This window comes from Sarcophilus harrisii, chromosome 2, assembly GCF_902635505.1.
Source record: "Sarcophilus harrisii chromosome 2, mSarHar1.11, whole genome shotgun sequence".
Lineage (NCBI taxonomy): Eukaryota > Metazoa > Chordata > Mammalia > Dasyuromorphia > Dasyuridae > Sarcophilus > Sarcophilus harrisii.
The window spans coordinates 329,950,702-329,974,430 of NC_045427.1; the positions used below are offsets into that span (position 1 = coordinate 329,950,702).

Below are 23,729 nucleotides of genomic sequence, written 5' to 3' on the forward strand. Positions count from 1 at the left end.
ATAATTAAAAAAAGAACATTGATATAATAATATAGGAAATTAAAGAAAATTAACCAGAAGTGTTAGAACCTGAGGGAAAAGTAGGAAAAAAAATCTACCCATCATTGCCTAAAAGAGCTATCCTATAAGGAAAACCTAAAAGAAATTATAGCCCAAATCAAAGAAAAAATTCTTCTTGGTCAAAGAAAAAATATTAAGAGCAACAAGAAAAAAAACAAAAACCTAAAACGATTCAAATACAGAAGTCACAATTAGAATCACAAAAGACCTAGCAAGCAGCTACATTAAAAGACTACAGGTATTGGAACACTATATATCGAAAAACAAAAGAACTAGACTAGTAGCCAAAATATTATACCCAGAAATGTTAAGCATAATTTAAATGAAAAAAAAGAATATTCAATGAACTGCCAGACATTGAGGATTTTGTTGCAAAAAGACCTAAACTTAATAAAAACTTTGACATATAAGATCCAAGAGAAATATAAGGTAAATATCAAAGACTAATTATATGGAATCAATAAGGAAAAATTGTTTACATTTTGTGTATGGAAATGTAAACCATATTCCAAGATTGTTATTTATAATTAAGTAGTTTGAAAAAAAGACTGAAGTAGAGCTGAGTATTATGCAATTCTAAAAAGAAGAACTATGTAGAAAAAGGTAAAAAGAATAATTATGTTATTCCAATGAGGTATGAGAGGAAGAAGTGACACAGGAATTAGATAGGAAAGACAGGCTGGAAGTCTTGGAATCCTACTCTCATTGGAAATGGACTAAAGAGGAAATAATACATACATACATACATACATACACACATATATATGTGTAGATAGATATAAAAGCTTTCTAAATTTATAAAGCAATAAGGGGGAAGGTACTAGGATAAGGGGTAGAGCACAGAGGGCGTGTAGATTAACATGACTGAGATAAGGTTTGTAGAAGGAGAGAAAGGATGAAAGAAGAGTATAAGGAAGGGATCCTTGAAGGGGGATAGGTTACTTAATAGCAAAGCAAGATAGTAGATAGAAATAAAACAGATGAGTCAGCAGTAATAGAAAGTTAAGAGGTACAAAAACATAATAATAATGAACAGGAGTAGAATTTATTAGAGAAAAAAGCAGACCATAGTATCAAAATTAAAACTAAAATAGGTTTAATCAAAAAAGAAAAATAGGGAAACTACACCATATATCAGCTATATTAATAAATATTGTTTTAGACTATTTAAAATCATTTGACATTTGGTTGGAATATTGGTTGTGGTAGATTTAGATGATTTGTTGGTGGATTTAAAAAATATGGAAAGGCTTGAACTTATGAAGGATAATGTTATTCACCTTCCAAAAAAATAGGACAATGAAATACAGTCTTATACACACACATACACATACACATATATATACATATACATATGTGTATACATTTCTATTGTTATAGATATCTATGTATATGTGTGCATATCTATGTATGTATAAATATATCCATGAATGTATAAATATATACATACTTAATTGTAGCTTTCTTGGGGAGGAGACAGAGAGGAGAAAAGGGAAAAAAAAGAGTAAAATAAAAAATACACAGCAGAGAAAAAAGAATGTACAAGTAAACAAAGAAAAGATGGGCAGCTCTCAATCCAGTGTGTAGTATTTATTATATAGTCTTTCTTGAAATCAACATTTATTGTTTCATATTTAAAATCTTCTTGTGGTCTGCTGTGCACAGGGCAATTTTTTTCTGTTTTGTATTTAAGTTTTAAATTAGTATATTTTTAAAATTAAAAGAAAACCTGTGCATATCCTTACCCCCAGAATTACTAAGTCTATCCCAAAGAGATTTTTTTTTAAAGGAAAAGGATCTATATGTACACAGATATTTAGAGCAACTCTTTTTGTAATGGAAAAGAATTGGAAATCGAAAGGATGTCCATTAATTGGGAAATTGCTGAAAAAGTTGTATGTGGCATGTGATTATATGGAGTGTTAATTATACTGTAAGAAATGATGAGCAGGATGCTTACAGAAAAACCTGGAAAGACTTACATGAATAGAAATGAGCAGAACCAGAAGATACAGTAACAGTAATATTGTACAATGATCAACCATGAATGACTAAGACATTCTCAATCATATAAAAATACAAGATAATTCTGAAGATCTTATGATGAAAAATGCTATCCACCTCCAGAGAAAAAACTGATGGGATCTGAATACAATGGATCTTTTTTTTTTTTTTTTTTTTGGTCTGTGTTCTCTTTCACGGCATGGAAATAGGGTTGTTTAAGGAAGACTAGAACTTCTGGTGTGAGGCATTGCTGAGTTTTTTTCAAGGCTGAATGTTCATCTACCTTTGGTGTCTTAACTTTGGTATTTAACTCTTGCCTGTGGCTCCATGGCATGTGCAGCAGACACACCCTGGTAAGCCATCTCTGCAGAAAGGCTAGACCAATTTGATGGTAAACTGAGAGACCTCAAAACCATTGTGCATTAAGAGGATATCTCCCTCAGGTATGTGAAAACTTCCTCAAGTAGAATGGGTAGATGAGAACAATTTGATCCAATAGCTATGAAGATGTATGAAGCAGATATTGTGGAGCACTTAGAGCTTGGTCATATATCAGACACTAAGATCATCTACTGTGTCCCAAGTTAAAATCAGTAGCCTTGATTTCTGTCTGGTCACTGGAAGAGAATGAAATTGAAGACTTTGGGCAACTTTATTTCACTTAAATCCAATTCACATGAAAATCAAGACATTACCTCATAATGTCTTTGATACTTTTCAAAAACGAAGGACAAACAGTAACAACACAGAAATATGTTTGGCATGACTGCACAAGCATATAACCTTTATCCAATTGCCTGCCTTCTTAATGAATGGAGGTGAGAGATGATGGAAGATAATTTGGAACTTAACAATGTAAAAAGTAAAATTTAGAAGTTGTTTTTGCATGAATTTGGGAAAAAATACTAAAAAGAGAAAACAATAAATTAATAAGGGTTCAATACATAATTAAAAATAAATGGAGATAGGGATTTTATAAGGATATGACTGAAGGAAATTTTTATGGCTCCTTGTTTTAAAGATAATGGGGGGGAGTAAGTAAGTCATTAATCCTTTCATTGACAGAGTGACCAACGATTCACCAAGCATTTATTAAGTCCCTACATGTCAGGCAATATGATTGCTGTTAGATATACAAATCCTCTCCAAAAATAGCCTCCTACCATTGAGGAGTTTTCATTCTCTAAGGGAAACAATGCATACACATGCAAATAATTACAAGGAAATGGAAAGTTATATATAAAGCCAAAGTAATGTTGAAAGTATTAAGGTCATGTGCAAAAATGTTTGTGGCAGCCCTCTTTGTAGTGGCAAGAAAATGGAAACTGAGTGGATGCCCATCAATTGGGGAATGGCTGAATAAATTAGGGTATATGAATACTATGGAATATTATTGTTCTATAAAAAATGACCAGCAGGATGATTTCAGAGAAGCTTGGAGAGACTTACATGAACTGATGCTAAGTGAAATGAGCAGAACCAGGAGATCATTATACATGGCAACAACAAGACTAATATGACAATCAATTCTGATGGACATGGCTCTCTTCAACAATGAGAGGATTCAAGCCAGTTCCACTTATTCAGTGATAAAGAGAGCCATCTACACCCAGAAAGAGGACTGTGAGAACTGAATGTGGAACACAACATAGCATTCTCACTCTCTCTCTTGTTATTTGCTTGCATTTTATTTTCTTTCTCAGTTTTTCTTTTCCTTCCTTCTTGATCTGATTTTTCTTGTGCAGCAAGATAACTGTATAAATATGTACACATATATTGGATTTAACATGTATTTCAACATATTTAACATGTATTGGACTACCTGTCAGCTAGGGGAGAGGGTGGTGGGAAGGAGGGGAAAATTTGGAACAAAATGTTTTGCAAGGGTTAATGTTGGAAAAATTACCCATGCATATACTTTGTAAATAAAAAAAGAAATAAATTTAAAAAAGAAAGTATTAGGGTGATAGCTAGTAGCTGCGTCATGGGGACTGAGATGGAGGACTAGACATTTTTTTTCTGATCCTCATTATCTCTCAAAATTTCAAAATAATAACTGTGCTTATGACATAAACTTATTACAACTGTCTCTACAGATTAAGACACTAAAAACTCTAGTGAGGTAACAAATTGATGATTTAACAGAAAGGTTTATCCCTATTATTTAATGTACTTAATCAACACTCTTTCCTCCATTAGCTCAATAATCTGGCAATATAGTACAATGGGATTCACTGGGCTTATGCTCTGGTATACATTTAATAATTCCCTTGCTGCTACCACAGTCTCTGCCAGTCCACACCACTATCACTTGCCTTTATCCCATTACTATGTAGTAGCAAGCAACAAGAATCAAATCTTCCCCCATATTCCACCAGTGCTGATGATGTGGAAGCATAGGAAAGTTTTTATGGTCCATTTGTTTTGTTATTTTGTTATACTAAACCAATATTCAACTACAAGAATAAAACTCTTAAACGACAGAGTTATTTGGGACAGAGTACCATTATATGTATGTGCCTCCAACCAGGCTCAAGGGAAATAGAAGTGGCAGCCAGCTGAAGCCAGTTCTATACTCCTTCTTCCCCCAACAAAAAAATTAATGTCCCAATATAGAGATTGAAATAGTTTTGAGATCCAAACTCCCAGAAACTACCATCAAAGAGAAAAATAGACTGAAATTGTGAAATATTTCAGGAGTAATAATGAGCATAACAGATGAATCAACAGGGTAGATATTAATAATAGAAGGGAAAATGACCTCCATGATTTGAAATAATAGGTTAATGTGGTGAAATGAGGTGTAACTCCAAATGAATTGAATAAATATTATAAACAACAACAACAAAAAAGATGCATCAACACTAATGAGGCAGAGGGCTCTGTGGATTACCAAATGAGCATAGAACTACAGCAGAATGTTTCTTAATTGTTCAGGACCCTACAACAACAGAAATAATTTGCAAAGGAGAAAAATTTGAATCCATGGTGGTAAATCTTTCCAAAGAAACAAAAGGGAGAACTAAATAGAAATACAATATATAAAAGTGAAGGACAAAGTTGAAGAAGAGAAACAAAAAAGCAATATTATTAAATGAACACAAAGCAGAGCTATATTGAGTGACCTCCCAACTCTCACCCCCCCAAAAAAATCATCCAATGAGATCTAGAAAATGCTCTAGACCAAATCAGAAAATTCAAGGAAAAGTCACAGTGAGTCATTATAGAGAGAAAGTTCAAGTTCTTTGAACACTGGAGATGGGGTTTTGTTATGGGAACAACATACTAGTAACTGCTGGAGATCTAATTCTGACCAGCAGAATAGATCCCTTCATGTGAGAGAATGATAAGGACACAAGGAGACTGAGAGGCAGTTGTATTCTTTGACCTCTCTCCTCTTTTCTCTTGCCTCCAATTTCATTCCCAATTCACAAGCAACATCTGAGTCAATAAAGGCTGCTTTGCAGTTCCTTAAAGTGTGTTATTATTCACAGCTGTGGGGGCTTCTGGAGAATTATCCTGCTCCTTCACACTTAGGCATGGTCCTTTATGGGCTACATGGCATATCTCAGAGAGAGCAGTGCCTCATTGCCTCTAACAACTCCCCCTTTTTTGTTAATAAAACCGAGTGTTCTCATGTTGACAAATGAGAAGCTCTTCCTTAAGCACCTCTCTCTAGGAATCTCCAAAACCTAAACTTCTTTCCTCAGCACCTTCCCAATCCCAGACCCTAACAAAGACCTCTAACAAAAACCTGTCCCGTCTTCCTTCCTGGACTGACCATCAGTCTCGAGGTCTTGTCTCCCTTCCCATGGTTGGTCTAGCCAGCTCACAAGGTCCTGGTCTCTATCCTCAACCCCACACTTGGGCTGCCACTTACGCCAGACTGTTTGGGCACACTATTCTAGGCTGCCAGGGTCTTACATATCAGTCTTTGGGATATTCCTGGATAAACACTTGAAGATGAGTGATCGAGAGGTGCAGTCTGTTTTTTATTCAGTCATTCTCTCAGTGGGGGTAACAGGAAGCAAGAACACAAGTTCTGCTCAAAACTGTCTATTTATGCTTCTTCTCTTCCCGGATTACCCTGTGCCCAGCCCACTCAGTACTGCATAGATGGAGCCACAGAAGGGAGACTAGTGGAGTTAGTGCTGTGGACCAGGAGGAGATCTAGCAAGAGGACACACCCCTCACCACTCAAGGAACCCATTAGCAGGTCCTTTAACTCTTGCAAGACACAACCTCCTGCCTCAGAGGTCAAGCCTCTTTTTACCTCCTGGGCCCTGCCCTACCAGCTAATATAGCATACAGGTATTGAATCTTGTGAGATGTAATGGAGGCAAACTTTCTGACAAATGAAGAGGAGGACTACAGTCAGAACAGACACTTTTCATGAGTCTCTCATCAGTCTCCTGGCTCAGCCCTTTGATGTGTTGGTCCATTTAATTACCCGACTGAGAAAGTCTTACTGGGTCTCTTCTCCCTTTCCTTCCCCCGAGGTTAGTGAAGGAACTCTCCTGGGAGGATCCTACTCACAAATAACTCACGAATAGCTCTCAAATAGTTCTTGGGGCTGCTGTTTCTTTGTTTCTTATGCTTCTTGTATCCCTGTTCAGGTGCCATTTGTTACAGGAGTAACTTACTAGTAACTACTGGGGATCTAATTCTGATGAGCAGAATGGATCCCTTCATGTAAGAGGATGATAAGAATACAAGGAGACTGAGAAGCAGTTGCATTCTCTGACCTCTCTCCTCTTCCCTCTTGCTGCCGATTTATTTCATTCCCAATTCACAAGTATGGGGGATTTCAGAGAATCGACCTGCCCCATCCATCACACTTAGGTGTGATTCTTTACAGGCTACATGGCATATCTCAGAGAGAGCAATGCCTATTTGCCCCTAACAGGGTTTGATCAGAAAGATGGCATGCAGTCATTCCAGTGCCCAGGGACTGAGGCCATGCATTAGGCAAGTTTGCATAAATAAGCCAAGAGGCACATTGAGGAGACAGAGCATTCAAAAGCAGGAAGGTCAGTCAGAGAAAATGCTCAGAATGAGAAAATGGAATGTTTTGTCAGAAGGAATCAGACACTAGATCGCATATTTTGTAAAAGAAGAAAGGTGTATGCACACATATATTGTATCTAAATCTACTGTAATCTATTTAACATATATAGGACTGCTTGCCATCTGGGGGAGGGGTGGAGGAGGGAGGGGAAAAATCGGAACAGAAGTGAGTGCAAGGGATAATGTTGTAAAAAATTACCCTGGCATGGATTCTGTCAATAAAAAGTTATTTAAAAAATAAATTAATTAATTAAAAAAAAGAAGTCTAACACAATGAAAATAAAAGTTGAATCAAATGTAAAAAAAAAAAAAAGAAAAAAAAGAAAGGTGTAAAAGATTGAAAAGATAGAAGAAGGAAAGGTTATGAAAGCTTGTGAAGGCCAAAGAAGATTTTATATTTGGTCCTGGAATTAATAAGGAGTTACTGGAGTTTATTGGATTGGAGGAGAGGAGGGAGGCATGATGATATGGTTACAACCAGACTTTAAGAAGATCAGTCTGAAAGCTGACCATAGCATAGACTGGTGCGGGATAATACCTGTGACAGGCACACCAGCAACAATTTATTGCAATTGTCCAAGTGTGACATGATGAGGACCTGCACTGGGATGGTGAAAATTCAGAGAAGAGTAAGGGATGTGAGATAGTGGCAGAAGGCTGAGTGTCTGGGAGGATGATGGTACCCAAAATAGTAATATCAATGTTCAAAAGATTTTTTGGGGAAAAATATTCTGAGTGTAACATGTCTATGGGTCATCCAATTTAAGACATCCAATAGGCTGTTGGTAAAGAGAGACTAGTGTTCAGGATAGAAGTTATGTGTGCAAATAGATCTAAGGATCATTGTATACAAATAATTGATTCTATGGGAGCTGAAGTAATTACCAATTAAAACAGTAGAGTGGGAAAAAAAAGACCACAGTCCAGCTAATATCCATAGTTAGTTATGAATGGATGAAAATTCCACATAGAAAGTGTAAGAAAACCAGGAGAGAGCAGTCACAAAAATCATCTAGAGATGAGAGTATTTGAGAGAAGAACATGGTCAACAATGTCAAAAGCTTGGAAGAGGTTAAAAAGAAAGGATGAAGATTCAACATAAGCAGTTTGACTTGACAAGGCAGAAAGTAATGAGTAATGGTAATGAGCCTTTATGAAATTGGGCATAATAGTTCTTAGACAACAAATATAGTCTGTCACTACATTGTGATCCTTTTTAAATAGAAATTATATTCCACTGATCTAGCCTTTGAAAACCCACATCATGATCAGGCTTTAGACTAGTGGAGGAAAATCACAGAAAGCCATAAGTATTTACCAAACTTTTATCTGACTTAGGTAATTATCATAATATTCTATGAGTATTAATTTTATCTTCCTTCCTTCTTTAAAAGCACTATTATTTATCTGTGTGTCTAGAACCTAACATAGTTCCTCACATATGCTTTTGTAAATGTTTACTGGGTTAAATGAACACAAAACAACTTTGACATCATCAAAACTTTGTACTAAAAATCTGGAACATGATTACAGCAAATAATCTAAAGTTCAGCTGAACATGTGCTCTTCCAGAAATGAACTGTTTTACTTACCAGTAATGCTGAAGCCATTCTCATAGCCTGGTTTTTCTAAAGCAAAGAGCCAGCCAAAGAGGCCTCCAATGGGAGTGAGGGGCAACAGGGCCTGGGCTGCAAGATGAGGAATGTGGCTGATGGCTATATAGGCTCTCCCATCATTCCCTACAATGTAGGCATGCAGGTCTACCTCACTGAAGGACACTGGAGTCTGTCCTACGTGGAGATGGCCACTCACTTTCCCATTGACTCGATGAGGTGATTCTAAAAGATGGAAAGAAGTTACTTCCAGTACCCACAGTAATGAGAGATAGGATATGTATAGAAAAATAAATTCCATAGATCATTTTAGAAAACTAATTTCTGAGCAAAAAATCTCTACTTCCTCCTTGATTGACTTCTGCAGCGAACTTGAAAGAAAGAGAGGGAAAAGTTCTCAATAAATAGCCCAATCTAGCTCTGAGCTGATTTGTCTACATGTAGTTCCCAAAAGACCTTTGCAGAACTGAAATAGAATCTCTTTACCTTCTAGCAAACAATGTTTTCCATTTCCATAGTACTTGGACTGGCAATGGCAGCAGAAGCCAGTGGAATAGTCTGTACAAAAGGCATGCTGAGAGCATTGACTGTGGTTCTGTTCACATGTTTCCTTGCTGGCAGCCTGATGTATGGATACTGAAAATAAAGGATATGTATGTGAAAAAGGACCATGTTAAAAAGAAGAGCTCCTTAAAATTAAGTCAAGAAAACTTCACCACAAAATCAGATGTTATTTGTGTGTTTGAAAAAGAAATTGCAAAAAAAGTTTTAGAATATTACAGGGCCTAGGGGAACAAATTTGAATGCTGGCAAAAAGTAATGTCTGCTGAAACAGAAGGTTACTATTACTTAATTCATAAAGCAAAAAGTCAGAAAAATTTCCAAAGCAATATACATTTTTAAAATGCCTAACAAGGCACTCTGGGTTTTTTTTCCCATAGTTTAACCTTTATCAACACATTCCTAATTCTAGAAAATCAACAAAACAATAAATCAAGCCCTGATTTGTAGTGACTGATAATTTCTGAAGTGTAAATGCTCATACTGAAAATTTAACAATCAGCTACTGCACACTGTATAGAGCTAACTCTATCATGTCCCTGTGTTTCCTCTGATAAAATGTTTCACCCTGAGAGCAAGAACTCATTTTTTCTTTGTTTTTCCATTAAATTTATGGTGGAAAAGCAAAGAAAAAAATGAGTTCTTGCCATATTGTTGTTGTATAATCTTTTTTAGTCATTTCCAATTCTTTGTGACTCCTGAGATTTTCTCACTTGTAAATCCAACTGGCCCTGGAGATGTTTTCTTAGGGAATTCACTGATATCTTGTTCAATTTCTTTTTCTAAATGTTTTTTTAAAAAGTATTTTATTTTATCTTCTGTTAATCTGAGAAATTTATATTTTTGTAAATATCATCTATTGCCATTAGATTGTCAAATTTGTTGACATATAGTTAAGACAAAATAGTTCCTAATTATTGCTTTAATTTCTTCATTGGTGGTAAGTTCACTTCTTTTCATTTTTGATACTGCTAATTTGGTTTTCTTTTTTTCTTTTTCTAATCAAATTACCCAAAGGTTTATCTGTTTTGTTACTTTTTTCATAAAAATCTATCATCTATTATGTTTATAGTTTTTCAATACACAATAGCCCCATATTCTTGGAAATACATTTTAATATATTGTTGCGGCTTCTTTATTAACTTATTTAATAGTTTTAAATCATTATCCTCTCTCCTCCCCATCTATTATCTCTTCCTATCCATTAGCTATCAAGAACATATTGTAAAAGAACTCATTTGATAAAAGATACCTTCTTTTTCTATTTTTGCCAATAAATATCTGGAAAGGCAACAAATATAGAAATATTCATGTTCTCAACTATGTATAGTACCTTTATAAAAGCTGTTCATAGGCATAAAAACCTCATAAGGAAATGCAGAAATACAAATATATTAAACATATAATTAACAAGCAATTAAAAACAATTTAAAATAAAAAAATTAACAATAATTAAAATAGCTTTTAAAATAATTTAAATTTAAATGAAGGCTAAATAATTTAATCCTAAAGAACGGATGAGTCAAAGAACAAAAATTAGTAACTTTTCCCCCCAAACAAAATAATATCAATGAGACAACATATCAAAAATTCAGGATACAGTCAAAGAAGTCCTTAGAGGAAAATTTATAACACAAAATATGTTAGTGTTATAACTACCACCATTATCAAAAGAGAGAACTGGGACACAACTAAAAATAAAGAGAAAAAAAATCATTTTAAAAATTGTAATTAAAATCCAAAATAGAAATTCTGAAGATCAGAAATAAAATTGAAAACAAAATAAAATTAAAAACTTTTTAAAATCTAAGAAAAGAATGCATTATCCTAACATATAAATAGGGGAATAAGAATTCAAAATGATCAAAAAAGAAATAAAGGAATTTACTAGAAACTTCAGCTGATTATATGCCTACAAATGAAATGGGTAAATATTTTACAATTATATAAAATGCATTAATTAATAGAACAGGAAATAGGGAATTTAAATATCCAAATCTCAGGAAAAAATTGAGCAAGCCATAAAATAACTCTCAAAAAAGAAAAAAATTAGGATCATATTACTTTACAAATAAATTCTACTAGATAATCCACTAGATTTAATGATTTTAATTATATATATTTATATATACACACATATATAAATATTCAAAATATATTATCTGTAAGAATCATGACTATAATAAACTGTTTTAAAATTATATGTTTTACAAATGAAAAAATTACTTAAAGAGTAACCCAAGATTACACAATACTCTACTTCTAAAAGTCTTTTTCAAATTACATTAAATTACATTATATTTCTACATTTTTTTCTGCTGGGAAAATAAAATAAAATGGTAGAGGAAAGTTTGTCTTTGGGATAGTAATTTACTAATTTACTAAGTCACTTACTTACTAAGAGTAACTTACTAAGTATATTACCTCTTACTTTTCATCTCTTACCTTTTTTGATCTGAATGTTCATGAGTAAGAATACAAAAAAAATTATCCTTTTATTTTTAACTAAATTTTCTTTATCAATTTTATGTTAAGGGCTTACATCTTCAGAAATGAAAAGAAATCTGATAATAATGATTGTCAGGAGAAAATGATTATTCACAAATGGAAGAGAAATTGATCATTTCATACAAAGTTCTATTACTTTGTTACTGATCTACTCAAAATAGAATATATTCAGTACTTCACTTTTTGCCTCTCATTAGAGTCAATGAGTCATAGTGCTGAGGAGTGGTTTCCAGCTGCATTATTACAGCTGCATTAGGCAGTATAAAAAAATACAACAGAAACAAATGTTCAATAGTCTTCATCCATGGAGATTTAAAAAGAGAACTAATAGTTCCATCAATATAAACTGACTGATGATTAAAAAGGCAAAATGAAAAGGTTTATTTTTGCCAACCTTTCAACTCAAAATGATGTATTCCATTTTTGAACCTAGTAGTAATGAGCAATTTTATTTCTCTCCCTCTAGTTTTATGGAAGAGGACTTTTAATAATATTGTTAATTATCATTAGTGGATAAGAGTTTCAAAATAGAATTTGCCAATATATCTAGCCAAAAGTAATCTCAGTCCATTTCTAGATACTAAGGATTGTAATGATTGTTTTAAACTTTTGAATTTATTGGCTTAATAGAAAAATAATGATTCTACCAAACTAATTTTAAAACAATTTTAGTATCCCAGCCTTATAATATACTTACCATTAGTACTGAAATTGCTATCTTCTTCCATTCCCATAATATACCTCCCATGATTCAATGGTAGTTTATTTTCTGGAAAAGGATAATTTGTAAGAACACCTCCTTCAGAATAGTCTGAAAGAGCTTCCATTTCTGAAGACATAGTTCCACTATCTGGGTAGGGTTGTATAGTTTCATTTTTAAGATAAGATGGTGAAGCTTCTTTTAAGAGGTCCAGGAATTCTCCCTTGGTGTCTGGTGGAGCTGGGTTTTTAATTCCTCTTTGCTGGGAAGAAGCAGTGTTGCTTTGTGATATCAGAAAAACTTCCTCCCCTTGTGCCCCTTTTTCAATTTGATGATGCAATAAGTCAGATTCTGTTTTAAGAGATAATGGTATGTGACTAGGTGGTGGAGACAGTAATTTGAATTTTAGCTCTGATTCCAGTGAAGAAAACAAATTACCATGTTTAGGTTCACTATGATCTACTTGACTATGAGAACTGTCATTTAAGTCAAGTAAAATTTCTGTCTTGCTGTGACTGTTTGATACTAGTTCTTGCCCATTGGGTGAATGTTCACTTTCATCATTCATCATGTTCACTTCATTATAAAAACTCCCAACATAATTCATTTTGTCTTCAGCATAATTACTTTCTAGGACACTGTACTCTTCAGCATTAGTAAGAAAATGCTCCAGAGAATGGTTTATGGAAAGGTTTCCTCTGAAGTTCGCAGGTTCAACATTATTCAGCCGGAATGTGCTGCCAATATGAAAAGCCCATACTCCAGGAATGCCCAGATTACTTATTCTAAATAAAAAATTGACAATTAGGTGAAGTTATCATATTTTAATATATATTTCTGAATATTCTTATAGAGTTAATTCACCTTGCTTTAAAACATGAATTAAGTGTTTTGCTTTGGATCACCAGGTCAAATTCATAGGTTTTAGTGATTTTAAAATTAGATGAGCCAAACAAATATGGCAATGAAAGTGAAAATACCACAATTTTCTTATAAATTATCTTAACATCTGTTTAGAAGCTCTGTATGCATTTAATACCCAAAAATGTAATTGAAAAATTTAGTAAATAATCCATTATTTTTCAATCAGATTTTTTGCTTGTCACCAGGACAACAAAATCATGATGTCTAGAAACAACCAATTCCATGAAGGCAGAAATTATGATTTATTTATTTGTATCTCTCCAGTAAAACGAAACCAAACCAAATAAAAAAAAAGTACTAACTATAAGATCACCAAGTCATTTAATTTATCTGCAAAATGAGGAGGTTGGACCAGGTAGCCTCTAAAGGTCCTTCCCAGGTCTAAACTCATGATTTACATATGAATTCTTTGTAAATATTCATTTAATATAATTGATTCTGATGAGTGAATATTTCACTTTTCACCTGGATTTTTAGCATCATTTAACATAATTGGGAAAGTTGATGCTTACAAATCCCGATTAGAAGTTGAAAAAGAGTTTAATAAACAATAATTTGAAAAAAAAACTTCTTTAGAATAGACTGGAAGAGTTTTCATTTCTGGAGATAAATTTCTATCATCTGGATAGGCTTCTGTCTTCATTTCAAAAACAGAAAGTACAACCTTCAAATTAGTTTTTATTCTAGAAAATTTTCATTTCCATAATTGTGATTTTGGTTTGGTTAAAATGCATAAAAGGATGATTAAATACAAAATATCCCATGGGAAAAATGGCAAAATATAAAGTTAACATGTAATACCAGAAAGAAACAATCAAAATGGTAGAGCTTGTGAAACTTTTAAAAAAATATTTCTGGTCCACAAAATTAATTGCTAATTTCCCTGTTTAAAGAACAGTTTATATACAGACTTTCTTCAATTTTCAATGTAAGCACATCTGATTAGCTCAGTAATAACAATTATATTTATCTACTAAAGAATATTCTAGCCATCCTTTGATTTTTCTAATGAAGCATATCAAATAGTCTAGTAGTAATATCTTAATAAGATACAATGCTACATCTCTATTATTGCATTCAATTAGGACCTGATTTATGTACTCAAATCCAAACTTCACAAAAATGGAAAAAACAAACAGATTTCATTTAGTCAACTTATTAATTTTGGCATATCCAAAGATGCTATACTGCCAAAAGCCATGGGATTTCATTAAGAATTAATTAATAAAGAATATGGGCTAATGTGTATAATTGAAAATTCATTGAATTATAATTTATTGAATCCACTGAATTGTAATTCATTGAATTGAACAAATTTTCACTATTTTCATCTGGAATTCTATAAAACTAATATTTCCCATTAAAGTAGAAAGAATGTTCTTAAAAAATGATTTTAAAGAATGAAAAATCAAAGTTAAATTTTGTTACCATATATACATTAAATGTTTGTAAAAAAAAGTTTGCATAGCTGACAAATAAAGAGAAATTGAAAAAGATAGGGGAAAATCTTAGACATGTAAGTATAATGAACTTGATGTGATATAAAAAGTATCACATCCATGGAATTCTATTTGCAACAGCTAATGATAATCTCAAATAACAATATAATTAAAATATGAATTTTAAAGTGTTAAAATTACCATTTAGCTGGGTATGAACTATTCACTTCTCTCATGTCATATATACAGCAAGAGGTGCTGATTTTATTATGTCCTTAAATGCAAGGTCATTTGGAAAACCTGATGATAGGGGGAATTCAAAATTTTGTTTTTCTTTAGTAAGAAAACAAAGTTAGAGATAATTAAGGGACATAAATTGACTACATAATTGCTACATAAGTAGCATTCAAAGGACAATAAGACTTTCCTTTATTAATTCAAAATTGAAAATGTGTACATATTTAAGGTTGGGTACATTGGGATTAAATGAAAGGATCTGAATGAGGCTTGAATTTAGGGTTGAAGCATTGACTGTTGAAGTTGGAATTTCTAATCTGTTTGAGGGAAATGAAAAATTCTTAGAGAAATCTCCTCAAAATGAATGAAACTAAAAGTGTGTTTTTGAAGGTAAATAGTGAAATATGTCTAAGTAGACCATGAAACCTAATAGAAATATAGAGAGGTAAGAATGTAAGGAAATAAATAGGCAGAAAAATGCTATTAGATGTTTAATAAAAATAATAATATTTATATATCATTCATGATGTGTAAGGTACCATGCAAAGCTCTTTATAATTATTTCATTTGATACAACACTTAGCATGCTACCTGGCATATAGTAGACACTTAATAAATACTGATTGATTGACTGACCTTCTCAATCCTGGAAATCAAGTACTATTATTACTTCTACTTTATAAATGAAGGAACTGAGACAAAAAGAAATTAAAAGACTTGCCCAGGATAACACACCTATTAAGTGTCTGCTCCCAGATTTTAATTTTAGTCTTTCTGACTCCAGTTATGCTATTCTATCTGCTGTGCCACCTAATTTTGCATTTAACAAACCAAGTCTCTGAAACATGGAATACTTTTAAGTTGTATCTGCCTTAATCACATACACTGCATTTTCTGCATTATTATAACTTTCTTAAGTCTAGACAATCAACAAAACAATAAAGCAAGCCCTGATTTGTTTGCCAATTTCTTTGGTTCATATGTTCGCATTGAAAATTTAACAATAAGCTTTTATTCTAGAGTATGATATAGCACTCCTCTGTGAACAAGAGACTTTTTATAATTTTTGGTAGCATAGGAATAGAAACAAAAAGTTAATGAATGTCATTTAATTCTAACTAGAGACTAATAATATATGGCCTCTAATTAGGAAAATAAATAGGCATGCTGTTGGAATGAAAAGCTTTGTTATTAATTGTTATTAATTGTTCTTGTATATAATTGTAATTAATTAATTGTTCTTGTATATAACAAAGATATTGTTTAGAGACTAGAAGCTTTGTGTGCAGCTTTTAAAACCTCTCCAAATTCAAGTACATGAAAGCTTAGATAAAATAAAAAACTGGGTCAATGTTTATTACTTACTGGTAGAGATTTTTCACAGATTGCTCAGTGCTAGTTACACTAAAATGAAGCCCTTCTTTCTTCTGATAGTCATCTTTACCTTGGCTGAAACCCACTCTAGCTGGGAGTTCAAGCTGTGTATCATAAGATTCTTTGGGACGAGTTGCAAAGAACTGAAGACCATTGGTAGGATAAAGAAAGAGAGCGTAGGTATCAAACTCATCAAATGTCAAGACTACCTGAAAAGTGTTATTCTGTGAAAGAAAATTGAACATGAGTTAGAAACAAAACCTTCCTAAAAACATGGACCCCAACAAACCTATAATACTACAGGTTTTTTTTTTTATTAAGAGCTCTTACTAACATCAAATTTCTCCAAATGCCTTTAATATAAAACACGAGTAGTATTTTGAAAATGAAATTTCCTCTTTAACTTAGATTAATGTCATTTCCTGAGAGAAATGAATCAAATCCTTATCTTGAGAAAAAAAGGAAGAAAATTATTTTTGAAAATCCCCCCAAAATCAAAGAAAAACTCTTTAACTTTAACTGGAATTGTAGAAGAACTGAATATTGGAACTATATTTCCAGAACTAGGGAGAAGGCAGTAAGTGTAGTAATGATTAAAGGTGATTTTGGCTTCAGTATTTCTCAAAGTTTATACAATGTAAGTAATTGTTTTTGTCTTTGTTTTTTTTTTCTTACACTATAAATAAATACTAAAGCCGAAAACTTTAATATTTACTTAATATTAAGAGAATAGTGGGGTTGAGAGAAAAATTAACAAATGCTTATGGGAAAGAGGTCCAGTTACTTAAAATATAATACTTAATAAACTGGGATAGAGTCTCAGAGTGCAGGGATTAATAAGTGAGATGTTATGAGTTTAGTGGTTAATGTGGTAACATATCCCTTTAATACTGTTCTCAGAAATTAAAGGTGCTTTAGATTGAGTTCTAGACCTGAAATCAAGAAGCACTGAATTAAAATTTGATCTTAACACATTTACTAGGAGTATAACCCTTGGTAAATCACTTAACTTAGGGCTGCTTCAGCTTCTTCAACTATAAAATAGGGGTAACAGCAGCATCAAATTCTCAAGGTTGTTGTAAGGATTATAGAAGGTGTTTTTAATAGCTTTAATTTTAAAAGCTTTAATAGCTTTTTATTTCTTAAAAAAATGCAAAAATGGTTTTCAGCATTCACCCTTGTAAAACCTTATGTTCCATATTTTTCTCCCTCCCTTCCCACCACTCCCCTTCCTCAGACAACAAGTAATCTAATATAGATTAAATATGTGTAATTCTTGTAAATATATTTCCATATTTATCATGATACATAAGAAAAATCATATTGAAAGGAAAAAAAATGAGAAAGAAAAAAAAAAAACAAGCAAGCAAACAACAGCAAAAAATGTGAAAAAACTATGTTGTGATACACATTCAGTCACCATAGTCCTCTTTTTGGATGTAGATGACTCTCTCCATCACAAGTCTATTGGAATTAGCCTGAATCACTTCAATGTTGAAAAGAGCCATGTCCATCACAATTGATCATCACATAATCTTGTTGCCACTGTGTATAATGTTCTTTTGGTTCTACACACTTCACTTCATCAGTTCATGTAAGTCTCTCCAGATGTTTCTGAAATCATTTTGGTCATCATTTCTTATGGAACAGTAAGATTCCAATACATTCATATATCATAACTTATTCAGCCATTCCTCAACTGATGAGCATCCATTCAGTTTCCAGTTCCTTGACATTACAAAAAGGACTACTACAAACATTTTTGCACCTGTCATTTTCTCTTTTTATATGATCTCTTTGGGATAAGGACCCATGCAGATACTGTAGGTTCAAAGGGTATGCCCAGTTGCTCTCCAGAATGGTTGGATCAATTCACAACTCTACCAATTTTATTAGTGTTCCAATTTTCTACATCCCCTCCAACATTTATCATTATCTTTTCCTGTCATTTTAGCCTGAGATATGTGGTTATCTTAATTTGTATTTCTCTATCAATAGTAATTTAAAGTATTTTTTATGTGACTAGAGAAATGGCTTTAATTTCTTTGGCAGAAAATGTTTTTAAAGTGTTTAGCACAATATCTGACAATAATATACTTATTTCCTAACTTTCTTATTATGCTTATTTATTACCTTTATTATTTAGTAAGAACAAATTAGTAGCAAATATAAAAAGGATTATCCATTCTACCTAGGTTATATGTGAAATGGTAAAGCCTCTGAAGCACAATTGTATGAATGAAATGCAATTATATCCTGAGAGACAACAAAGCCTAGTAGACTCAGGACCTATCTTAGAGCCAGAAAGATCTGAGTTCAAGTGCTGCCATTGACATATACTATGGAATCCTGGCAAATCATGTAATCTCTCAGTTCTTTACGCAACTCTCTAAAAGTTTAAGTAATAGATAGGGTATCAGTTTACAAGTGTGGAGGAATTTCTTTGAATTCCAATGAAACAACTTCAAGCCCTATTCCTATGTAGAACTTAGTTTATTTAAGAGATAGGTTAGCAAAAGATAGTAAGAGCAGGTTGAGAGAGGTGTAATTTCTTTTGATTCCTACTGTTTTTGGGGAGACGGGAGACTATATTTGATGAGAAGTTAAAGTGGCTGTAGAGTGCTGGATCTTCATTTTATCAGACTAACTGGAGTGCAAAGTGATGAAAAGTTTCCATTTACCAAACCAAGTGCTATCAGTGGAAGATACTATATACAGAGTGGTAGAGGAGGAAAGGCAAGTAATCAAACACAACTGATAGTTTAGAGAAAAGGAAATGGCCAAAGACTTCAGAAAAATCAATCAAGTCAAAGATGAAATTGTGTTTTCAGTGAGATAGCAAGATCAGTTGGAGATCTTCTCTGCTTTTTCCATATTTTATCAGGATCTTAGACTGTAGAAGCCACCACCTATTCCCTATTTGCTTTTCCAACCATATTCTTCCCATTATTCATTAAAATAAAAGAATAGGGTAAGGGAAAAGCATAAATGGGATGAAAGTACTCATTCTTAGCTTCATTATTTTAAGAACCTGTTCCTTCCAAAACACTTAGTCAAAGATCATTTGGTAACTACATTAATCAGAACCTTAATTTATTAAAAGTTATTTTCCTTCACAGTGTTGCTTTTTAAAGTATTATCTTACCTCATTTCACTTTACTCTGTTCATACTTTCTAGTTTTTTTTTTAATATCAGCTTTCGTCTTTTCTTACATTGTAATAATATTCAATTATATTCATGTAATGGAACACAATTTTGGGGGCACTTCCAATTTGTGAATGTTCCCTTATATTCTTCTTCTTCTTCTTTTTTTGCCTTTTTTCTTTCTTTAGGATCAGGAAGTTTCTTTTGATTGTTAACCCTTCCTTTATGTTATTCTCTTTCTTCCTAACAGCATTAATTTCTTTTTTGAAATATTTGTGTATCTTTTGTTGTTGTTGTTTGCTTGCATTTTGTTTTCTTTCATTTTTGAGCTGATTTTTCTTGTTCATGATAAATGTAGAATATAGAAGAATTGCACATGATTAATCTATATTGGATTAGTGCTGTCTCAGGGAAGGGGTTGGGGAAAGGAGAGAGAAAAACATGGAACACAAGTTTTGCAAGGCTGAATATTAAAAACTTTCTACACATATATTTTGAAAATAACAAGTTAAAGAAAAAATTGTATATGTCTTAAATTTGATAATAGTGAAGTGCAGCTGGTAAGTACTACTAATACTCTTTCCCTTCTTCCTACATGTTTATATACTTTTTCTCACACAATTGTAAGTAATAGTAAACTCACCCAGTTTTTCCTCTTTGCTACTTTATTTTATTCCTTTTACACTTGTTATGAGACAAAGCTTGAAACAAGGTGATAACTCAAGGGAAATGTTAGAATCCTAGTGTTAACTCAATGGAATAGATACAATGCTTATTGGTTCACACATTAGAGCAAATCCTTACAAAGTGATGTCAGTTGCCTAATTTAGCATGGTACTTAGCAAATTCTCTAACTCACTAATGTATTTAAGTACTCATTGGAGTTCACAAGTATGGGAGATTCACAAAATTAACTTTGTAACTTTGTGAATTCACACCTCCCTTAATCCCTCCCTCAGAGGAGGAGTCAACCTTTAAGAGATCATAGATAAGAAGCTGACAGAGGCTCAGTTAGTTCAGAACATTGCCAGGAGTCAGAAAATAGAACTCTGGGAGGAAGCCCATAAGCCCACTCTCGGAGGTGGAGTCATATTCATTCCAACTTTCACCTTGGTGCTGGCTGGAGACATTCGGAGTTGAGGTAGAGGCAAAAGATTAGCAGCAAGAGCTCTTGGAACCAAGCAGAGAGATAGGCCTCTAAGAAAACTAACCGGGCTATTTTGGAAGGAGAAAATAAACGTTTGGATTTTATCAGCTGGCTGTATTTGAGGTGATTATTACTCGAAACCAAAACTAAGGCTGCCTCCAGAAAACCTTCCCAAGAAACCTGCTCTCAGAGAGAACCATTATATTTTAAAGAAGAGAACATCACATACACTCTTTTTTCTTCTCTTAAAACTTTTAGAACATAATTCACTAATAGGTCCTCTGCTCTTTTTACTGAATTACCTCAATACTCTTTAGTGATATTAATATTCTGAAGAAATGTTTTTTTTTTAATTAGCAAGCACTTTAAAATTAAGATAACTCTGAGGTACCATTTTACACTTCTCAGACTGGCTAAGATGACAGGGAAAGATAAAGACAAATGTTGAAGGGGATGTGGGAAAACTTGAATACTGATACATTGTTGGTGGAACTATGAACAGATCCAACCATTCTGGAGAACAATAGGAAACTATGTCCAAAGGGCTATCAAACTATTCATACCCTTTGATCCAGTAGTGTCTCTACTGGGTCTGTATCCCAAAGAGATCATAAAGGAGGCAGAGGGACCCATTTGTGCAAAATTGTTTGTAGCAGCCCTTTTTGTAGTGGCAAGGAACTGGAAACTGAATGGATGCTCATCCCGGGGGAATGGTTGAATAAGATATGGTATATGAATGTAATGGAACCTTTTTGTTTCATAAGAAATAATCAATAGGATGATATCACAAAGGTTTGAGAGATTTACATGAACTGATGCTTAGTAAAGTAAGTAGAACCAAAAGAACACTGTACACAGCAGCAATAAGATTATGTGACGATCAACTGTAATGGATATGGCTATTTTCCACAATGAGGTAACTGAGGCCAATTCCAATAGATTTGTGATGGAGAAAGCCATCTGCACCCAGAAAGAGGAGTATGGGGATTGAATGTGGATCATAACATGGTATTTTTATCTTCATTGTTGTTATTGTTTGCTTGCTTGCCTTATTCTTTCTATTTTTTCCCTTTTGATCTTATTTTTCCTATGTGACATGATAAATGTGGAAATCTGTATAGAAAATTGCATAGGTTTAACTTATATTGGATCACTTGCTATCTAAGGAAGGGAGAAAAAGAGGAGGGAGAGAGAAAAATTTGGAACACAAGGTTTTGCAAGGGTGAACGTTGAAAAATATTTTTACAAGTATTTTGAAAAATAAAAAGCTATTTATTTTTTTAAAAATTAGTCAGTCACCAACAATCTAAAAGAAACAATCTGCCCTTTCTATGGTCTCATTGAGTAAATTTTTTAAACTCCCCAAAATAAAGCCCTCAGGTTATATAGGGCTGCATAGTTCAACAAAATGTTTCATCTTCATTACTTTAGAGTCATGAGTTATCATTGCATTGATCAGAGTTCTAAAGTCTTTCAGTCATTTTCCCTTATAATGTTACTATTGAATAGATTATACTCCTATTTCTACTCACTTCAATTAGCATCAATTCACAAAGTTCCTATGAAATTTTTTATTTCACTGTTACATAATAAAGAGTGCATTACAATTATAAACTAAAATTAGCTATTCATTTCCCCACAGAATATTCTATTTTCTTTTTTGATGCCACAAAAAGAGCTTTTAGATACATTTTTGTACATATTAATTCTGTCCTTTATCTTTAGTATTTTTGTGAATAAGGAAGTAGAAAAACTAGGTCAAAGCACATTAACAATTTAACAAATTTGATGCATACTTTCCAGAATGGCTGGAGCAATTTACAGCACTATCAATAGTTCAGTTGTGTGCTTGTTTTCTTACACATATTTCAACTCTTTTTCCTCTTTTGTCACTTTTGCCAGTCAAAGTTTTCTTGCAATTTTCTTTGCAATTCTTTACTTGATGGTAATTTAGATCATTTTTGTAATATGACTGTTGATAGTTTGATTTCTTCTTCAGAAAACTTTTTTTTTATGTCTTTATTTGTGCACTCAGGCTCATTAAATGTGAATCAATTCCTTAATATATTTTAGACGTGAAAGCTTTATCAAAGAATTTTATGCTAATATTTTACACATTTACCATGTTGCTTCATATTTTACTACAAATTTATTCAACCATCTGATTTTATATAATCAAAAATGTCATCTTATGTGATTCTCTGTATCACTTTAATAGTCATAAACTCTTCCCTGATCCATAGTTTTAAAGGCAATTTTCCCCTTGTTCTCATTTGGTTATAATGTGAATTTTTATATCTATAGATTATCTTGATGTATGGTAGGAGCCTAATTTCTTCCAAACTATTCCACCAATTTTCTCAGAAGTTTTTATAAAATAATGAGTTCCTTGCCAGGAAACTGGGGTATTTGAATTTATCAACCACTAGGTTAATCTCTTCATATATAATAAATTGTATAACTAATCTGATTCACCTCACTATTTCCTATTCAATGGCAAATTGAAGAATGAAAGTATGAGAAAGAGGGATAAATTGGGAAATGGTAAAGAAAAATGGAGAAAATTATCTTATTAAAAAGTGCATAAGGAAAAGTTTTAACAATAGAAGGGAAATGGAGGAGGGGAAGGAGATAACACTTAAAACTTACTCTCATCTGAACTGGTTTAAGGTGGGAATAATAAATAAATACACACATACTTAGACACACATAGAATTAAGTATGGTAATTTATCTTAGAAAGGGTCAGATAATAAGAAGGAAGGTCCATTAAGAGAGGAAGAAGAATAGAAGTCAAACTGACTAGAAGAAGAGGAGGAAAAAGAAAGAAGAAGAAGGAGGAGGAATAGGAGGCGGAGGAGGAGGAGGCGGAGGAAGAGGAGGAGGAGGAGGCAGAGGAGGCGGAGGAGGAGGAGAAGGAGAAGACAGAACCATAATAAGAAGAGAATAAG

The 23,729-nt window shown here is 32.9% G+C and overlaps 1 protein-coding gene and 1 long non-coding RNA gene across 5 annotated transcripts in view; one reads left to right on the top strand and one right to left on the bottom strand.

The window, feature by feature from the left end:
- The window catches only part of NID2 (nidogen 2), a 93,925-nt gene that overhangs the window by 60,138 nt on the left and 10,058 nt on the right, over positions 1-23,729 (bottom strand). Inside the window, exons 3-7 of one of the 2 annotated variants that reach the window (XM_031952830.1) lie at positions 16,479-16,711; positions 12,952-13,298; positions 12,511-12,864; positions 9,231-9,380; positions 8,724-8,969 (exon numbers count right to left, since the gene is read on the bottom strand). In XM_031952830.1, the coding sequence (XP_031808690.1) occupies positions 8,724-8,969; positions 9,231-9,380; positions 12,511-12,864; positions 12,952-13,298; positions 16,479-16,711 (1,330 nt within the window). Of the gene's footprint in view, positions 1-8,723; positions 8,970-9,230; positions 9,381-12,510; positions 13,299-16,478; positions 16,712-23,729 lie in introns of both variants that reach the window. The other variant, XM_003758812.4, reaches the window with a different exon arrangement.
- The window catches only part of LOC111718795, a 108,136-nt gene that overhangs the window by 30,086 nt on the left and 54,321 nt on the right, over positions 1-23,729 (top strand). The gene's annotated exons all lie outside the window — the stretch shown is intronic.